The sequence below is a fragment of the Mesocricetus auratus genome, unplaced genomic scaffold (assembly GCF_017639785.1).
Source record: "Mesocricetus auratus isolate SY011 unplaced genomic scaffold, BCM_Maur_2.0 Super-Scaffold_4256, whole genome shotgun sequence".
NCBI classification, from domain to species: Eukaryota; Metazoa; Chordata; class Mammalia; order Rodentia; family Cricetidae; genus Mesocricetus; species Mesocricetus auratus.
This window is the reverse complement of record NW_024429182.1, coordinates 46,797,908-46,816,010: the sequence shown is the minus strand read 5'-3', so window position 1 is coordinate 46,816,010 and position 18,103 is coordinate 46,797,908. Positions and strand designations below refer to the sequence as shown.

The 18,103-nt window shown below is 39.5% G+C and overlaps 2 protein-coding genes across 9 annotated transcripts in view; one reads left to right on the top strand and one right to left on the bottom strand.

The window, feature by feature from the left end:
- Positions 1 to 7,343, bottom strand: part of Zfp91 (ZFP91 zinc finger protein, atypical E3 ubiquitin ligase) — a 36,483-nt gene extending 29,140 nt beyond the window's left edge. The window contains exons 1-3 of one of the 4 annotated variants that reach the window (XM_040746901.1): positions 7,162 to 7,339; positions 6,912 to 7,059; positions 2,386 to 2,414 (exon numbers count right to left, since the gene is read on the bottom strand). In XM_040746901.1, coding sequence (XP_040602835.1) covers positions 2,386 to 2,414; positions 6,912 to 7,059; positions 7,162 to 7,258 — 274 coding nt within the window. In that variant the 5' untranslated portion in view covers positions 7,259 to 7,339. Of the gene's footprint in view, positions 1 to 2,385; positions 2,415 to 6,425; positions 6,446 to 6,911 lie in introns of those variants that run through there. The other 3 variants (XM_040746895.1, XM_005063247.3, XM_040746905.1) reach the window with 3 other exon arrangements.
- Positions 7,344 to 7,426: 83 nt separating this feature from the next.
- Positions 7,427 to 18,103, top strand: part of Lpxn (leupaxin) — a 31,285-nt gene continuing 20,608 nt past the window's right edge. The window contains exons 1-2 of one of the 5 annotated variants that reach the window (XM_040746865.1): positions 7,427 to 7,962; positions 16,754 to 16,911. Coding sequence is in view for 2 of the 5 variants with exons in the window: in XM_040746846.1 (XP_040602780.1) it covers positions 8,779 to 9,052; positions 16,754 to 16,911 (432 nt within the window). In the remaining 3 variants the exon portion in view is untranslated. Of the gene's footprint in view, positions 9,053 to 10,567; positions 10,701 to 16,753; positions 16,912 to 18,103 lie in introns of those variants that run through there. The other 4 variants (XM_040746856.1, XM_040746846.1, XM_040746848.1 and 1 more) reach the window with 4 other exon arrangements.

Sequence of the window (18,103 nt, the reverse complement as noted above, 5' to 3'; positions counted from 1 at the left end):
AAATATAGCAGTATTTGTCTTTCTATGCCTAGCTAATTTCAAGTAATGTTCTTTACTTCCATCTGTAAAAAATTTCCCTTTTGCTACCAGCTATGGGGCATTAAATTACATAACATACATTTACTTTTTGATGTTCTTGTTGGCTGGAGACAAGGTTTTACTTTGTAGCTCAGGCTAGCCTGAAATTTGTAGCAATCCTTCTAAGTCATCTGAGTGCTGGGATTTACAAGTATGAGCCACACAGCCCCCCCCAATCTACAAATACTAAACAATAAAACCCCTACAACAGTTATAATGATAAACTCACAAGAAATTATCAATTCAAATTTATAACTAGTATAGAAACGAATGGTTCAGTGTTAGTGAGGATCTAGAAAAAAGGATACCACACTATTGATGGATGTAAATTAGCAAATTAATCTGAAAAATGGTAAGGAGGTTTCTTAAAAAAACTAAAAACAGAAGAGAAAACAGTCCAACCAAGAAAGGTTACATTGTTGCACTAGAATTTAACAAATTTTGGGGGATGAACTGGTGACTTCTTTGTCAAGTTCCCTTGATTCTTGGAATGTAAAGCTAATATTGAAAATAACTGAAGTACTATACACAAGACATCATTATTTTTGTCTAGCAAAGTTATTGTACTACTTATAAAGCAGAAGATAATACAGTAAAGACATCAAGATTTAGAAAGTGTTATAGAGGTAAAATTATAAACAGAATCAACAACAACAACAACAAAAACGAAACAGCTAGGTGACAAGCTGAGAGTTTAGGACCAATGAAGAAAGCTTGAGACTAATAAAGACATAGAGAAGATGGGAGTTTGAAAATATCCAGACCCAGCTACCTATAATGCCAGCACTTCCATATTAAAATACCCAAGCAAAAATCATGTCTAATGTAGTTCAAAAATTTTTCCTCAAGAAAATTCTATTTTCAGCTCTGATAAAAGCAACTGCTTTTAAAAAACTTCTTCTTCTTCTTCTTTTTTTTGTTTTTTGAGACAGGGTTTCTCTATATTGTTTTGGAGGCTGTCCTGGAACTCGCTCTGTAGACCTCGAACTCACAGAGATCCACCTGCCTCTGCCTCCTGAGTGCTGGGATTAAAGGCGTGTGCCATCAACGCCCAGCCAGAAAACTTCTTTTAATAGTTACTCTAGTACTCATTTCCTATCTACACTTCCCTACACGGTAAGAGCTCCAAAGTGATTTCTGAATAAGGTACTCAGACCTTCAATATTTGGCAGACATATCATTTTCTAAATAGCAACAAAAACCTTGCTAGACAAAAATCAATCATGTTTTCTTCTACCTGTATTTGAGAAATCAGATTTACATCCCAAAAATCAGAGAAACAAACTCAAGGAAGGAACCTGACAAAGAATCACCAATTCAAGTTACTGGTTCCTAATCATACTGCCATTCTTTCAAATAGCATAGAAATCCAATTTTTAGATGTGACTTTAATAGTTTCCAAGCGTACTTTAGGAAGAGCAGAAACCTTTTCAGTTTAGTTACACGGATGTAAAAAATATATATATACATGAAAATACAAAACAACACACACACACACAGTTAGGCTAGCTTGGGCAACACATTGGGGTTGTGTCTCCATCAACATTAAAGATAAAATAGCAATGTATAATTGGATAACTGGACTTTAAAAAACTTACTAGTTAATTCTACAATTAAGCTAACTCCAGGAGTTGAAGACTGTTTATGTTAGATGAATCAAGAGTACAAACAAGAAACGAAGTACAATTAGGAGTGTTACTTCATCCAGCTTAGAACTTAACTTCAAAGATGACAACTAAAGATCAGAAAAAGGAAAAGTATGGCATAACATGATGGAGGCATCTTTAATGACTCAATTTGCAAAATCAGAATGAAGTCTCATATTTAAAAGTGAACATTAGCTTCCTTTTATAATCCATGTAAACAGGAAACCACATTCTACATCAACATATGTATTTCATTTGCTAAACTGTAAAGAAAAATGACTTAATGATTTGTCCAATTATTCACCAAGCTAATCTTAGCACACTTCTCACTTTTTCAAACTGTGAGTCCACCAGTTATCAAGACTTCCCTATACTTTACTATTATTACATATAATTTTTGTTACATCTTAAAAAGTGGCTAACTTTAAAAAAGTAGAGTGGCTTAAGTTATAACCCATTACCGAGTTTCTAAATTCAGACATTGTATTTTCCAAATCTGTTTGCTGTGCCATCTAAACAGATTCTAATTCTTCCAGTAGGCCTACTGCACTAAGTCACCTTTGAATGGAAAGCCCTGAAAAATCCAGCTGAAGTGTAGTGCCCTTTTTAATAAACTACCAGTCAGAGCCTTTTATACTTGAAAAGGAAGAATGAGGCTTACCTTTATCAGTTGCTATTTTTTCTATGCACCTGAAAGAAATTAAAGAGTCAAATGTTAAATTCTATGAATTTCCTCAAAACACAAGTATGTATTTTATTCACTTCTAGAATACAGAAAGCATCTACACTATCTTGTACAAAGCAAAGCCTAACTTTCAGCAGTGGTAGAAATACCCTATCTGTACTACACTATAGCACTATAACTGAGGAAGCCAAGTTTTTTATATTGACTAATGTAAACTGAAGAGTGGCTACCATAAACAGCACAGAAACAGAATATCATCTGAAATAGCTACTTTTAATCATTAAAAAAAAACACAAGGAAAATGTTGCTAATTTTATTTAAAGTGGTTATGCAAGAAAAGAAATGTCCTTATTTTATGTATGTACAGTAAATATGACTAAAATGGCAACATCTGAGGTATGCTTTAAGACACTTCTGTCTAAAAAGGGGACGAGGGCAGGTGTAGCAAGGATGGTGAGATGTCAGTAACTCTCATCTCACTGATAAATATTGAGGTTTTGTTATACAACTTCCTCTGTTTTGTATTTATTGAACAATTTACTAACAGAATTTAATGAATTTTAATAATTCCTAAAATTGATCACTAAATCCAATAAAAAAATTCTAAAAAGGTAATATATACACATTCCAAATAAGTATTACTTATACTTTACAAATTAAAGGGCAAGTAAAAAGCTCCAAAAGTTATAAGCCTACTGACTTAAAATATAAAGAGATCTCCATGATTTTAATATGGGAAGGTTGCTATCAAATGTAACTGGAAATACAGTATCATGAATTCCATACCCCTTCCCTAAACCCAGTAGTAAACTGGCTTCCTATTTCTGTTATAAAGATACCACATAGTATTTAGCAGCATAAAGATTGCAAATAAACTCAATGTAATTAAAAGATGTTCTGTGAAAGAACAGCTGTCATCGACTCATTTTTTAATGCTTAGTAACTATAATAACTTGACTTTAGTCCTGTCACAAACTTCACAATTGGCAAGTAATTGTGAACCACCTTTACTCTAGTAAAGGAAGCACTAAAAACACACCTGCTAGGTGTCTGAGATGTTTTTGAGATAGTTCAATGTTTCTACCATCCTTACTGCCAGCCCCCTAGAATCCTGACCACTTAGGAGTCCAGTGACCTGCAACTGAAGTCTTGTACAAACAAAAAGCTGTGTGTGTCTATTCACCTCATCCGTCCTTCTTACTCTCCACAACCCTTCAAGTGAGCCTCAGGAAAAATAAAAAGAAAACAAACAAACAAAAAACAAAAAGCTACCTACAGGTTCATTGTTATTTTAGTTTTGACAAAAAACAAAACAAAACACTCCACAAAGAACAGAGATACAGAGAGTAAAACAACTGTCCTTCATGTGTCACTCATCTGAACTAAAAGACTTCCAAAAAAAAAAAAAAAAACTATTCAAGGCTTAGTATAAGAAGGCTATGTAACAGCCACATTTTACGTTTTAAGACTTATTTGCTAAAGAGTTTTAAAATCTGGAATACACAGATATTCAATTTTATATATAAAGATATTTTGCCTCCTAGCCTAGTCTTAATTTAATTTCACTGTTTGCACATGGTTTTTTAATCAAAGCACTTGGGAGGCAGCAGACAACTGACACATGTGTCACTGGAGGCACAGAATGGTGTACATACAAAATTCTAGGCAAGGGCTACATAGAGAGATCTTGTCTTCAAAGAAAGAAAGAAAGAAACAGAAAAACCAAAGCCTAACCAAACACACTAAAAAAGAAGAGCAAAACATGTAAGAAACAATAAGTCAAAGGGGAAAAAATTATATCCTTAACCTTCAAATTATACTACTACATGCTTCTTTAAGTACATCCACATTTGAAATGAGAATCATAACTAAAATACAGAAAACAGCTTAATTAATTCTTAAATAACATGAACACAAATTTGTTAGTGACTTTAAATCACTAACTACTAGCTCTTTAAGTATTTGTGTACAATGAATCTAGCATTTAAGTATGCCTTCTTCCTGAACATATTCACTGAAATTCATTTTCCTGCATTAATATCTTATATTATTTTAATTCTCAAAAACATCAATGTGAGTAACTTGTTACACAGTTAAGTTTATGAAAGTATAACCTATCATTCAGCTGTAAAGCTCCTGTAAGAAACTCAAAACATCCATGACAGAGGAAATACCTCTAAAGATGTGGGTGACTGCTTACTCAAGGTCACTTAGCCAGTGAGCAGCACAAGGCGAGACACCAACCTTTCGGCCTGAACATCAGGTTCAAGCTTTCTCCACTATATAATTCGCCTTCTATTAGCAACACAGTGAATATTCAGTGACTCTGTTCAGGAGGAAGGCATAAAGTTAAATGCTAGATTCATTGTACACAAATACCTAAACAGGTTTCAGTTGATCCAAATCTGTTTTCAATATTTTAAACAATTTTGTATATTTTGCTATTTCTTTCATTGAGAGAAATAAATATAGGTTAATAGCTAATTACATGAGATCTGTAGGTAAAACAGCAGGGATAAGGAAAATAGATGAAAAAGTAACTAGTGAGGGAAAGATCTGAAAAGATCAAATGATTAGTATAGATACTAAATTTCTCATCTGATTTTTAAATGTACTTTTATTTGGAAGAGATTAATCAAGGTCAGAGTTCAGTACACTGACACTCAAAACTGTGTGTCTCAAAGGATTAAATAGAAAAATGAGTTTCAAAATGTTTTGTCACAGAACATCTGTAAACCATGTACATAAGTTAAATGAGTGTTAACCAACATTCCCTTCCTCAGCAAGGTCTTTGAAGACAAGGCCGGGACTAATTTAATTTTCTACTGCCTAGAGGAGTAACAATACTAGTCCCAGTTATTTTTCAAACAAGGACTGCAAAACTGGAAATGTGTTGGGATTCCTGTTTTGTAGGTCACCGAGCAAATAAAATGTGCAGTAAAAATGAAAATACATTTTTAAGAATAACAAAGTTGTCTAATATCAAATACACGAGTTAGGGTAAGTCTGAAGGCAAAACAAGGTAAAGAGCATTGTAACTATAGTACTAGATGAGGAGAAATATCAAGATTGCTTCTTCCCTTCCATAATGAATATTGTGATAAAAAAACAAGTAAGCAAGTAATCATATTCATCAAAGATCAACTGTTTCCACAATTACATTGCGGGATTCAAATGGTTCATCAATACTCCATATCACGTAAAGTAAAACACTACATATAATTTAACTTGACTTAGATGTACGTAACTCTCAAGCGGCAGGTAAGAAACAAATTTTAAAATACTTGTTTATGTAAAATAATACAAAACCATGCAGCTTTACAAAACCACCACTACAAAGTACTCCTGTCTCTGTTAGGCTATCAATACTCAAAAACAGCGAGTTGAATTTAGCATTTTGCTGTGTGAGACACTGTGTAAAATGGTTCCACAAGGTATTTAATACACACACTCAAGTCATAGAAGTTATCCCCCCATATAACTGAACACAAGTGAAGAAACCGAGGTACACATAGGTTAAAGAATTTGCCCATGGAATTTATGCCCAATTAAGATTAACGATTTGCAGTTTTTCAAATTAGTGAGTTAAATACATATGAGTTTAAGATTTTTGTAAGCATGTACAAACAGCAGTTACAACTCTCAATTCAGCATAAAAACCTGTAATCACCAATTCAATTTTGAACAAACTAGTTTTTAAGCTTTAAAAATGTCCTAGGTCTAAGGTCCCTTGCACTGCTACTGGAAGGTTGCAGTTACCGACACCCGAAATCCTCGCCCTTCCATTTTCTCTGTCCCCCTTTCCCATTTGTAAATCAAATGACATAAGATTCTCAACAGTCAATAGCTAACTTGATTAAAACGTGTAACTTATAAACTCATGCACTTAATTATTTTAATTTCGGCATAACTCTACCGAGCAATTTAAAATATTTATGCTCCTGGCAATCTTTTAAGGCCTCTAGTAGTTCAACGCAGTAATTCAGATCAATCTAATTTTAAGAATGAAGCACTACCTCATATACTGCTTGGTAAAAAGAACTACACATCTAGTGTGGTCATATAAAATGCAAGTGGCACAGTCACGTCTTCATCCCGACGGCAAAAATGAACGTGACGATTTAGGAGGGTGCGAAAGGCTACCTTGTAGGTGACTCGCAAGCTAGTTAATAGATAGGGTCGGGCAAAGACACTCTTCAGGGCTAGTAAGTGCTGTTGGTTTCCTCGCGGGGAGGTGATGGAAGCCTGGAAGCGATAGGCTGACAAAGGGGGCGCAGAAGGCAGAGGGCATACAGCCTGCACAGGGTGACTTCGGGCGTGGGCTGGCGGCCACAGGCTGCGGAGCCGCAGGAGCCCGGCCGCCAGCGGCGTGACATCTGGCGTGCCGAGCCGGCAGGGGGCAGAGCAAGCGGGGTGTCACGTGGAGCGGGTGCTACGGGAGCCGGGAGGGTAGTGCGGATCAGAGGGGGGTCTTCCCCAAAGCCTCAAAGACTGTTACTCACTGGAGTCGCTGACTCTTCTTGCCCTGAGCAGGAGACGGGGGCTTCGCGGCCGTGAGCTGCTGCCCGGGGGCGTCGGGAGGCCTGTTGCTGGGGCTGCTCCTCCGCCGGCGGGGATACTCGGCCTTCCTCCGGCGGGACACAGCGGCGGCGGCGGCGGCGGCAGCGGCCCGGCCGCGGTCCCGACCTCCCCTCAGCACGCGGCTGCTCGCGGTCCCTGCGGGCGCCGCCGCCGCCGCCGCCGCAGCGCCGGGCCGGAGCTCGTCCGAAGCCGCGTCGGCCGCCGCTGCCTGGCCCCTTTCCTGGTCCTGCTGCTCCGGGGATCGCGGCTCCTCCGTCTCCCCCGGCATCGGGGCTCGTCCGTCCCCCACCCCTGCTTCCCAGGCGGCGGAGGCGGCGGCGCCCGCGGCGCAGCTCCCCCCGGCCCCCTAGGCTCCCGGAGAGTCCGGCTCCCTCACTCCCGAGCACCTCTCTCCCCCCGCCCCTCCGCCCGCTCCTAAGGGCGCCCCCCCCACCGCCTGCCACTCAAGCCTGCGACCGCCGGCGGTGCGCACGCGCGCACCCGCACGGACAAGCAGTGGGCCAATCGGGGAGGAGGGTCGGCCTCCTGGATCCGCCCCTCAAGGTCTCACACGCAGTAGCGCCCTAGGTGCCCTCCCCCACCCCTCCTTTCAACCAATCAGGAAACGGCTCCGAGGGAGAGCGCGAGGTTTCCTTCCCCGCGCACCCGTTCTCACCGTTAAACGGCCGCGTCTCGCGACAATCCCAAAGTGACCTTTTTTTACCCCTCTGAGGAGCTCAGCTCAAGCTAGGGGCGGCGGGAGGGGCAGGGCTGGCGAGGGCGGCGGAGAGGACGAAACGCACCTTTCCCGGCTTCGCGCGCACCCCTCCCGCCGGCTGCGCGCGCACCTGCCTCCCTGAGGCGCCACTGTTCCCTCAAGGGCTCTTACTAGCCTAACAAGTAGCCTGGCCGTCGTCCCGCTTCCGCCCGGACCCCCACCTTCCTGCTCTGGCCTTTCTGTCCCCAGCGCCGCCAGCTCCTGAGGGAGAAGGGGTAAATGATTTGAGTTGCCGCTTCTCCTTTAAGAAAAAAAGGCCCCGTCCGTTGCCGGATGAAAGTCTCTGAAAAAATGGCGGCGATAGGCTAGAGGCGGGGCTAAGGGAACAGCGCGGGAGAGTCCTGGCGCGCATGCGCACGGCTGACTTCGCCAACTGCATCCTGGGAAACGAAGTCCCACTTAGTCCGCTTCCAGGGAAAAGATGGGAAACCGGAGGCCAGAGAGAAGTCTGGGAGTTTTTGAGAGATTCACCACGGGAAAGGTAGTTTTCTATCCGCAGTCCGAGTCTACGGCCTAGAGAGGTACTGCTTCCGGGTCAGGCCGCCACGCGTGCGTACAACTGGCACGCATTTTGAGCCAATTATTGGTTAGGGCTGCTGGAGAGAGTGAGTACTTCATGCTGTGAGGCATAAGTTCTTCGAAGTGCCCTGGTCACAGTCCCCGCTTTGGTTTGGCCGCTTGACGTCTTCTCTGCGACCTGCAGGCATCCCTCCATCTGGTGGTGATCCTCTCACCCGTGAGGCCCTGGAGGTCAGGGACTCGTTCTGCTTCTGCCACCTCAATTTTAATAAAGCGCGTGGGGAAGAATTGTGAAGTTATTTCCTAGTGGGATCGGGCATCACGGAGCTGGCGTTGGCTGTGGTCCTTGAGCTGGAGAGAGGGTTAGCGTGACTCCTAGTGATTACGTCTCTCGTGTTCTCCGCCCCGACATTGCAAGCATGCCTTTGCGGTTTGTAGCTGCTTTCTGCAGCACAGGAAGCACAGTCAGAAGAGCAGCTTCTGTCTAGCGTGTGCAACTAAGAACCTTCCTGATGGGCAAAGGGGGGGCCGGGGGATTTCCATTTGTTCAAGCCGCAGCTGGTAATTGTGCGGCCTCGGTGTTCCTTTCCCTCTTACACATTGTAGGCATTTCTTTCCCTTTTGTACATTGTTTGCATTCCTTACTTTCCTTTTTACACATTGTAATCGGAACAATTTACAAGAGTACTCTTTACCCCTGTCTGTTGAAACATCCCCAGTTAAAGTTTACACAAGAGGATGGAAATACAATGTTTGGAGATCTAATTCTGAATTTCACATTAAACTGTAAGTGTGCAGTGAAATTCATTTTTCTTTCCAGCATTTGGCTCACTTGCCACACAGATAAAGCAAATGCTTTGTTGTCTATATTGAGGCTTTGGCTCTTTCAAAGGACTAGTGTCATTGTCAGTTGTAAAAACCGACAGTGTCAGTAGGAAAGAATTTTCAATCTGTATTTGCAATGAGCACGTTTGGAACAGCACTGACTTCCAATGGCTTCTTAAAGTAATACAAAAAGCAAGCTCTTAAAAAGAGATCTTAGTTCAGTTTGTTGTTCTCTTCAAGTTTTCTCAAGAGCCAACATACTCGTTTCTACAGTGGTTGTGCCAGTTTATATTTCTAACAGTGATGTATCCTATAGCCCTTAATTATGTGTGTATAGTCTGTCATATGTTTTCACATAATCTTATTTTTATTTCTTTTGTTTTTTCTCCTAAAATAAAATTTAAAATGTTCAAAACAAGAGGTCTTAGTAAAACGAATGATTTATTCCTTTAAACAATCACTACAATGTAGAAGAAAGATAACATACTGAAGTAAAACGGGATTGTATACTAAGTAGCAAGACCGTCACTTTATTTTGTTCTTTTAGACAGTTACTATTCCGTGTGCCTGTTTCTCTACTAATTAAACACCAGGACAAAAACCCACCTTAATTATAGTTCTTTACATACTGACTTCTCAAGGTGGACCTGTAACAAATGATTTTTTTTCCTTTTGAGATGAACTAAGACTTGGTGATAAGATAAAGCATTGACCTAGCTCAGTTTTTGAAGAAGTTATCACAAGGCAGTATGAGTAATTCAGATTTTGGTACCTAACATGGTGAACTGTCTGGATTGACTCTTTCTTGGCCTGTAGATGTTTGCATTTTGAATAACTGTATAACCTGTACTAGAGAATTCAAAAATGAACTCACTTCTATTCAACTTTAAAGAATTTATACTCTGGGCCAGTGGGCTGCTCAGCAGACCACAGTGCTTTGCTGACCAGTCTGATGAGTTTGCTCTGTGGGACCCAGCTGGTAGAAGGAGAGGCTTGACTCACACAACTCAGTGTCTGCACAGATGCACTCACACTCACACACATACACACAAACTCACATGCACACAAATGTACTTTTAAAAAGTTTTATTTTAAAATTACAGTTCGTTGGGGAAATCAGTTCAGCATGACTTCTGAATAAGAAAACAGAGAATGAAATGAAGTTGGTGCTGTTTAATCAGAAATTTTAAGGAGCCTATGCTTCCATGGTCCTCTGGGAAGGGGGGAAGCCAGTAGTGGGCAGTGGGATACTTAAACTTGGAAAAACTAAGCCCTCGAATGTGGTAGGTGTTTTACATTTTGAAAAATCAACTTTCATCCTTTAAACCACCTTGGCCAATGTAGCATCAAAACCTCAGTCTTGCACAACCTCTCTTTCTCTGTCAGCACTATTTTAAAAAACTGAACTACTAGAAAAGAAAAAGAAAAACTCAACAAATCAAAAGTGAGGAAGTGCTAAGCAAATACAGGAACCAACAAGGGTCATAGAGGCTGCCTTGCACTGTCTCATTCAGTTCCGTTGTGGTCCCCTTCTTTACCACATGCCAAAGCAGTTCTTCACAATCGACAGGACTAGAGCATCGCGGGTGCGAGACAATGGAAGAGCTGGGTGAGTGAGGGGCTTTGGAAGATGCTCTAAGGAAGTGTGGACTTGGTTTCTCTCCATCCCATGTGTGATGAGAGTTTTGGCTGAACCAAGGATAGTGCTAACAGATTTTGTGTTTACTTCTGTCCTCAGTTCAAATAAGAGTGATGAAGGAGGAACTATGATTGTTGGGGGAACTATGGGGTCCCTGTTTGCAGAGGCACAGTAGACAGATGGTAGAGAGCTAACTACAGAACAGACGCTCTGAGAAGGACTTTTAGAAGGAAATGTAATTGAAAGTGGTTTTTCCTTTGGTAGCTACTGGAGATCATAGAGTGGCTCCACAGCTAGGTGACTGTGGAAATAGGAGGAAAAATCATATTGGGAAAGGGAGAGGAAATAAACTGAAGGAAAGAAGGGAAGGAAGAAAAGAGAAAAAAAAGAAAGCAGGAGGGAGAGTACAGGGGAAGACAATGAAATAACAATGCAGAGTAAAGGGTCTGTAGAGGTTACAGAGGCATCATTACTGTAGTGGTTCTTGTTTTTTTATTTAGAAAAATCTTGAAGGAACAGATTACTTAGGCAGAAATACAGCCATTACTTCTACTCTGAGGTCATGTAACCAACAGTGGAAGTGTTAACAGCTGCCATGCCCAGAGAAATCAGAGATTTCAAAGCTTTGGAGCTGGAAAGTCTGCCTCCTTAGGATTCATTTCATACACCTTGGCAAATTTATTTATTTATTTATTGGTTGGTTGATTGAGTTATTGTATCCTTAACATCAAGCCACTAACTTTCACTGTTTTCAAGTTATGTTAATTCCACATTGTCTCTGTGTTTGTAGCTATTCGAAAACTGCCAGCAATAACAAAATGTATGCATTTGTACATTGTCTTTTAAAAGAATTATTGGGGTTGTATTTTAAGGGCTGGAGAAACAGAGGAAGAAGGGGAGAGAAATTAATTACAGAAAAAGGAGATGTTTAATAAATGCTGAATTGTTTTGGCAAGAAAATTTGGCAAATATTTTGATACTGTGGTAAAAGCTGTATTTTGGACTTTGGTGTAGAATCCAGATTTTTCTATATGATATTGGTTATTTATTCTTTGAGAATTTGATGCATGCATGTCCTGTGTGGGTAGTGAGGAAATTTTCATTTCTCCATGGAATTTTACCAATACTTTTTAGAGAGGATCTTATTTTGCTTTATCTTATGGATATTGAATTTTCATTCAAATTTAGTTCAAAAAGTTAAAACACAATTACTATGGGGAAAACTTAAAAGATATTGATCACTTTAGTGTTTACAGCAACCTTTTGAAATAGGTTTTTTTTTTCTTTAAATAAAGACAAAATATCTGTTCACTCTTAGGAGCTTCGGACACTAAGAGCAATTAAATGACAATGCTATAAGTTGTTTTTCTATGTTAGAAGTGTGTTCTGGTGGCCAATGGAGTAGTAACATTTTTAAAAATATATTTTTTATGTTTTCTGAGTAGAATAGTTGTTAGGGAAATTTTGTTCAGAGATGTAGAAAGTATGCAGCTTTGAAAGTTCACTGTGCAAATTATCCAGGTAGCTGCACGTCAAAGGACTGCTGATGACTTCACCACAATGGTCTCTTTAGATTGTCACCATTCGCTTGGAGTGTGGTGTTGCCTGCCCTTAATCCCAGTACTCTAGAGATGGAAGCCGGAGATTCTGAAGCTTAAGGTTATTTCTGGCTGTTAGAAAATTTGAGGCCAGCCTAGACTACATAAAAGCCTAATCTCAAAAAAAAAAAAAAAAAAAAAAAAACAGACATGGGAGGCAGAAGCAGTCAGATCTCTGTGAATCTGAGGCCAGACTGATGTACATAGTGAGTTCTGGGACAGCTAAGGCTATACAGTGAGGCCCCATTTCAAAAAACAAAATGAAACAAAAGGCAGGAAGTGTCTGCCAAGCACAATAGTTTACACTCATGATCCAAGCTCTAGGGAGGCTAGGTTGAAGAACTGCTCAGAGTCTGAGGCCAGGCTGTGCTGGAGCTAGTTCCAGGTTGCCAGGGCTAGAATGAGATCCTGCCTTAAAAAAACAGCAATGGACCAACTAGCTAACCCCAAAGACTTGGAGTGGAGTTTTCTTTCTACTTCTATAGAAATTGTATCAAGGATAGGCTGGCTCAGGTGGGCAGACGCTTCCTCTCTGCCTTACTGCTTTGAATGTCAGTAGCATGTATTCACCCAGAAGGTTTATGTAGAGCTCTGCAGTTTAGGGATGCAATCATTATAACCTGTAGAGACTCACAAGAGACTTTATTTGTGGGTGAAGGTTGATACTTGATTTCCACAGGTCAAGGACTAAGAAGAACTGCAGTTTTCAGTCTAGTTTCACTCACCCCAGCAATCTTATATTTGTCATACCAAAATTAGTCATCTAATTTAAATTATAGAATCTGCATGAAGCAAAAAGAGTAGCCTCAGAGTAGTGGTGAAATGTGCACTCATTGGAAACAGGAAGTGAAAGTTCTGTTAACTCAGGAACAGAAAGGAGAGTTTTAACAGATTTATCAAGCTGATGCTTCCAAAGATTGCTTCATACCAGGGGAGGGCCTAGGTCCTGCCCCAAATGTTGTGACAGACTTTGATGATCCCCCATGGGGGGGGCCTCACCTTCCTGGGTAGTAGAGGGGGTGTGGGATGAGGGATTGGTGGGGGAATGGGAGGACAGGAGGAAGAGAGATTTGGGATTGGTATGTAAAATTACATTGTTTTTAATTTTTAAAAATTTACTTAAAAACAACAAAAAGATTGCTTTATACCTCTGCTGAATGGTACTCCTGTCCCATAGTCTTTAATATAAATGGATTCCATTGATCCAGGAAGGTCTCCAACTTCTGGTTGGATCAAAGCTTAGAAAATAGAAAAGAGAATGACTCTATTTTAACAGATGTAGAGTAAAATGTTTGGATTCTGAAATTCACAGTTGAGTCTGGCTAATAAAATTCTGAGATAAAACTTTTGCTTTATTTTTTTCTTGCTCTAAAGAAAATCCCTTTCATTGCAGAAAACTTAAAAATATACAAAATATAGAAAACATTTTAATGGAACCTAAGTCTTCTGATCAGTTTCCACAATCATCAGCTCCTGGCAACCTTCCTTCATATTGTTTTCAAGAAACTTAAGATATTAAATTTCTTTCTATTTTAAATAAAGATGCCAAGGTTGATCTCAGCTTTTCTGTGTCTGTATGTCCTAGTGTTTGTCCTTTCTTCATTCCTTAACACCTCAGATAGATCAATCCCAGAAGCTACATGGAGCAAAGCAATAACTGTGTCACTTTTGTGTGATTTTATATACATAAAGCCTTGAGGTTAGGGGCCAGCGCTTTCCCGTTTGCCTTTTGCCTTTGCAGCCTTCCTGCGTAGGTCTGTGTCTGCCTATCAGTACCCTGTGTGTCTGTGTTTGTATGTGCAACTTGTGTGTACCAAGGTATGCCTGGGTGCCTGCTCAGTGAACTCCGTGCTGGTCAACAAACTGAGTCTTATCTAGACATTAAATTTCTTATCCGTAAAACATTGCAGCCTTAATATATTACATAAATATGTATATATTTATAAAGACAACCACACTAACGCTATCACACTTACAATAGCTAATAACCTTAATGGTTGCTCCTCAAGGTAATGAAATGACATTATCATAGCTAAAATTAACTAAAGTTAATTTAATGTTAATATTTTCAAATTCCTAAAATGCTGGTATTTAATATTATTGACTATACAGTGCTAAATAGTCTTTAAAGTATTTTAAAATTTTATTATTTTGTCATCTGTCTTTTTATGCATATAAGACTCATGCTAAACACTGAATTCTGATTTGCCCCAAAGGATTTATTTTTGTACTTGCCTTTAAGTTTTTGATTGCAGGTTCAGCAAAATCTCACAGAAATACCATCTTCACTGCTTTAGTTTTTAATTAAAGTTATGATTTAAATTGAAATTAGTTATATGTCTCTTAGGTCTCTTTTTATTATATATATGCCCCTTCTTTTTTTCTTGTCAGTTTATTTATTGAAGGACAGTCTGGCCTAAAGAGATTAGTCCAGTTAGGCTATTTCTGAAATGGTGTACTAAGGTCAAACCTTTGTGATATGGATGATTGAGAAAGTTCTGCAGAACATTTCTTTTGTGAAAACAAATGATTAGATCTTCCTTACAATATTGAGAAATATTCAACCTTAATCTGGGGCATGTGGCTTAGTGGCACATTTGGTCTAGTGTAAGTAAGTTCCTGGGCCGGGCGTTGGTGGTGCACGCCTTTAATCCCAGCATTCGGGAAGCAGAGGCAGGCAGATCTCTGTGAGTTCGAGGCCAGCCTGGTCTACAAAGCGAGTTCCAGGACAGCCTCCAAAACAATACAGAGAAACCCTGTCTCGAAAAACCAAAATAAATAAATAAATAAGTTCCTGGGTTCAGCATTGTAAAGAGGAAAGACCGTTTTTGAGCTGCTCTATGATGTCACACCCATGTAATTCCTCAGAAGTGGAGGCAGGAAGATTATGAATTTTAGGCCAGCCTGGCCTACTTGGTAAATTTCAGGCCAAGTTGCTCTGTGGTAGCCTTTCTTAAGAACTGGGCAGACCGCCGGGCGTTGGTGGCGCATGCCTTTAATCCCAGCACTAGGGAGGTAGAGGCAGGTGAATCTCTGTGAGTTCGAGGCCAGCCTGGTCTACAGAGCCAGTTCCAGGACAGCCTCCAAAGCCACAGAGAAACCCTGTCTCGAAAAAACAAACAACAAAAAACAAACAAACAAACAAAAAAACTGGGCAGACCAACCCCAGTTCCCTTTCCCTCCTGTCCTCAAAATTGTTTTTAATTTAAATAAAAATTAATTTAAAAAACCAGGCAGACCCAAATCCCATTGTCTCTTAACATGAAATACGTGAACATGCTTTTTCTAATGGCATGATAAATTAATTTTCTTTGACAATTCCAGAGCTAGGCAGGTCCTTAGAAATCACATAATGTAATGCTTTGCAAGCTTATAAAAACTAACATATATTTTAAAAATCCACTGAAGTTCAAAAGACACTAAATTATCTTGAATTATAATTTGAAAATATTGTTCCATCCAATTGATTCATTATGTAAATTAAGAGAGACCTTCAGAGAACATGCTGTGCTTAAGATGACTCAGACAATCTGGTGATGATGGCAACTCCAACTTACATGTTGGTGTGGCTCAGATAGCTCCCCTGGAGCTCTGATGCTGCACTCAAGAGCCTGTGAGAACTGCATACACACTCTCTCTCTTGTATATGAAATGAGGACAGTGATGCCCTCTACCTCAAAGTGTTAGGATAACACATCATACACTGTGATTGCATAGACTAATAATTTTCATTAATCATTATGATTAATGACATTACAACAAGAAGGTATGCTTTTGAAGTCTATTGGCATTTTCCCAAGGAAACAGCAAATGAGGTCCCAATTATTTGGATTGCTACATCTTGCTTGATCATACAATACTTTAATTTTTTCAGCTTCTTTTCCTTTCTACATTCAAACAGACTAACAACACAACAACAAAACACTAATGCTTGACAGTTTTTTTCTTGTTGCCATATTCTTGGGCTAATCATTCAGATATTAGACTGAAACAATCAGGGTTAATATTTTGCCTCCCTGCTGTGTGGGATGAACTGTATGAAAGAATAAAAAATATTTTTGCTTCTTGGGTCTATTCTGGAAAACCTTATTTGATTTGTAATACGAAATACATAAGTTTTCTTGTGTGTGTGTGCGTGTGTGTGTGTGTTCTACCCAACTGGTTAAAAACCAATACCTAGAAGTCAAATTATAAGAAGTCAAATTGTAGGGAGCCTATGATTGAATGCAACCATAGGAAATATCAAATGGGCCATAATTTCCCCAGACATATCCTAGGACATGCCACACTCCTGAAGTGTGGGGTATGGAGGGAGGCAGGTATTTACAAATTGTTATCCAAAACAAAAAGAGAATATTTAAGAAGAAAATAACTCTGGAGATTCACAAATGCTATATTAAGCTCCTTTTGTGTCCTGTGGTATAGATGCCTTATTGGAGGAATTGGAACGCTCCACCCTCCAGGACAGTGATGCATATTCAAACCCAGTTTCTTGTCACCTGGATCAGCAATCCAAACAGGAGAGCAATCTTCCCAAAACTCCAAAGACCTTGTCATCTCAGAGTCACACAAATCCCTTGAAGGTAACATTTCATCTATTGTAGTATTATAGATAATGCTTGACTGTATTTCTAAAAATTGTATTCCACATAAAACTAAGGGAGCAACATATATTCTGGACAGAAAAAAGTATCATTTCAATGTTAAAGACAGTTGCTTTTGGAAAGAGGCGACTTGAGGACATGACCACAGAGTATGCCTTTGAAACTCTCTTCTTCTAGAATATTGCCTGGTTCATGCTGGCTACTATGATATTGCTCCCTGGCTACCACAAGTGCCATGTTACAGTGTGACTGGAGTGATACCCAATAAGATCAGGGATAACCTCATATTTTAGACTAGTCTTCTTGGGGTGACTGTACAACTATTCCTTCATTGGTCTTATTTTCTGCTGAGTAGATTGAGAGAGCGATTGTTGAAATTCTTAGACTACAGACATAGTATCCTCATGTTCTCCTGCACAGATAATTGCACTTTATTATCACATGGCAGCCTCATAGAGACCTGACTTAGCACAGACTATAGCAGTCTTCTGCCCTCACTCTCCCAGTGATTTTCCATTTCATTTAGAAGGCACAGTGTTGGCACTGATCTTTGTGGATGACCACATCTTTGTTTACATCAAAGAGACCTGAGCTTTTGCTTATTTTCCTGACATCTCACTGATTTCCTTTCATATAATATTTTCAATTGTTCTTAAAGTTTTATTATTAGCATTTGCATAAATATATTAATATGATTATGACTAACTCCAAAGGTGATTAAGAATGACTCTCCCTGATCTTGTTCAGACAAAACCTCAGTAACATGACCCTGTAACGAACAGTATTCAGGGAGATGACTATGAAGTCTAAGAGTGAAAACATGAGCTAACTCCTCCGGTATTAGGTAATAGCAGAAGAAATATGCTGGCCACTTGGTATGCTGCCAATCACAGCCTGCCATCTGGGGTCAGTAAGTGATAAGAAAACATACTTAATGACATAAAGATGATGTTCAAGAAATAGAATTTAGTATTCTTGTTCATCACAAATGTTATATTGTGAATGTTACTAAAGTATTTTGTAATTGTATTTGTAAATTTCTAAGTGTTTTATTTTTCTTAGCACTTAAGACGTCTTAATATTATTAACTTTTTGTCAGTTGGATTAAAGCAAAACAGAAACAAACTCTTCAGGTTTTATTTTGTCAAAGGAGTTATAAGGACTGTGTAAT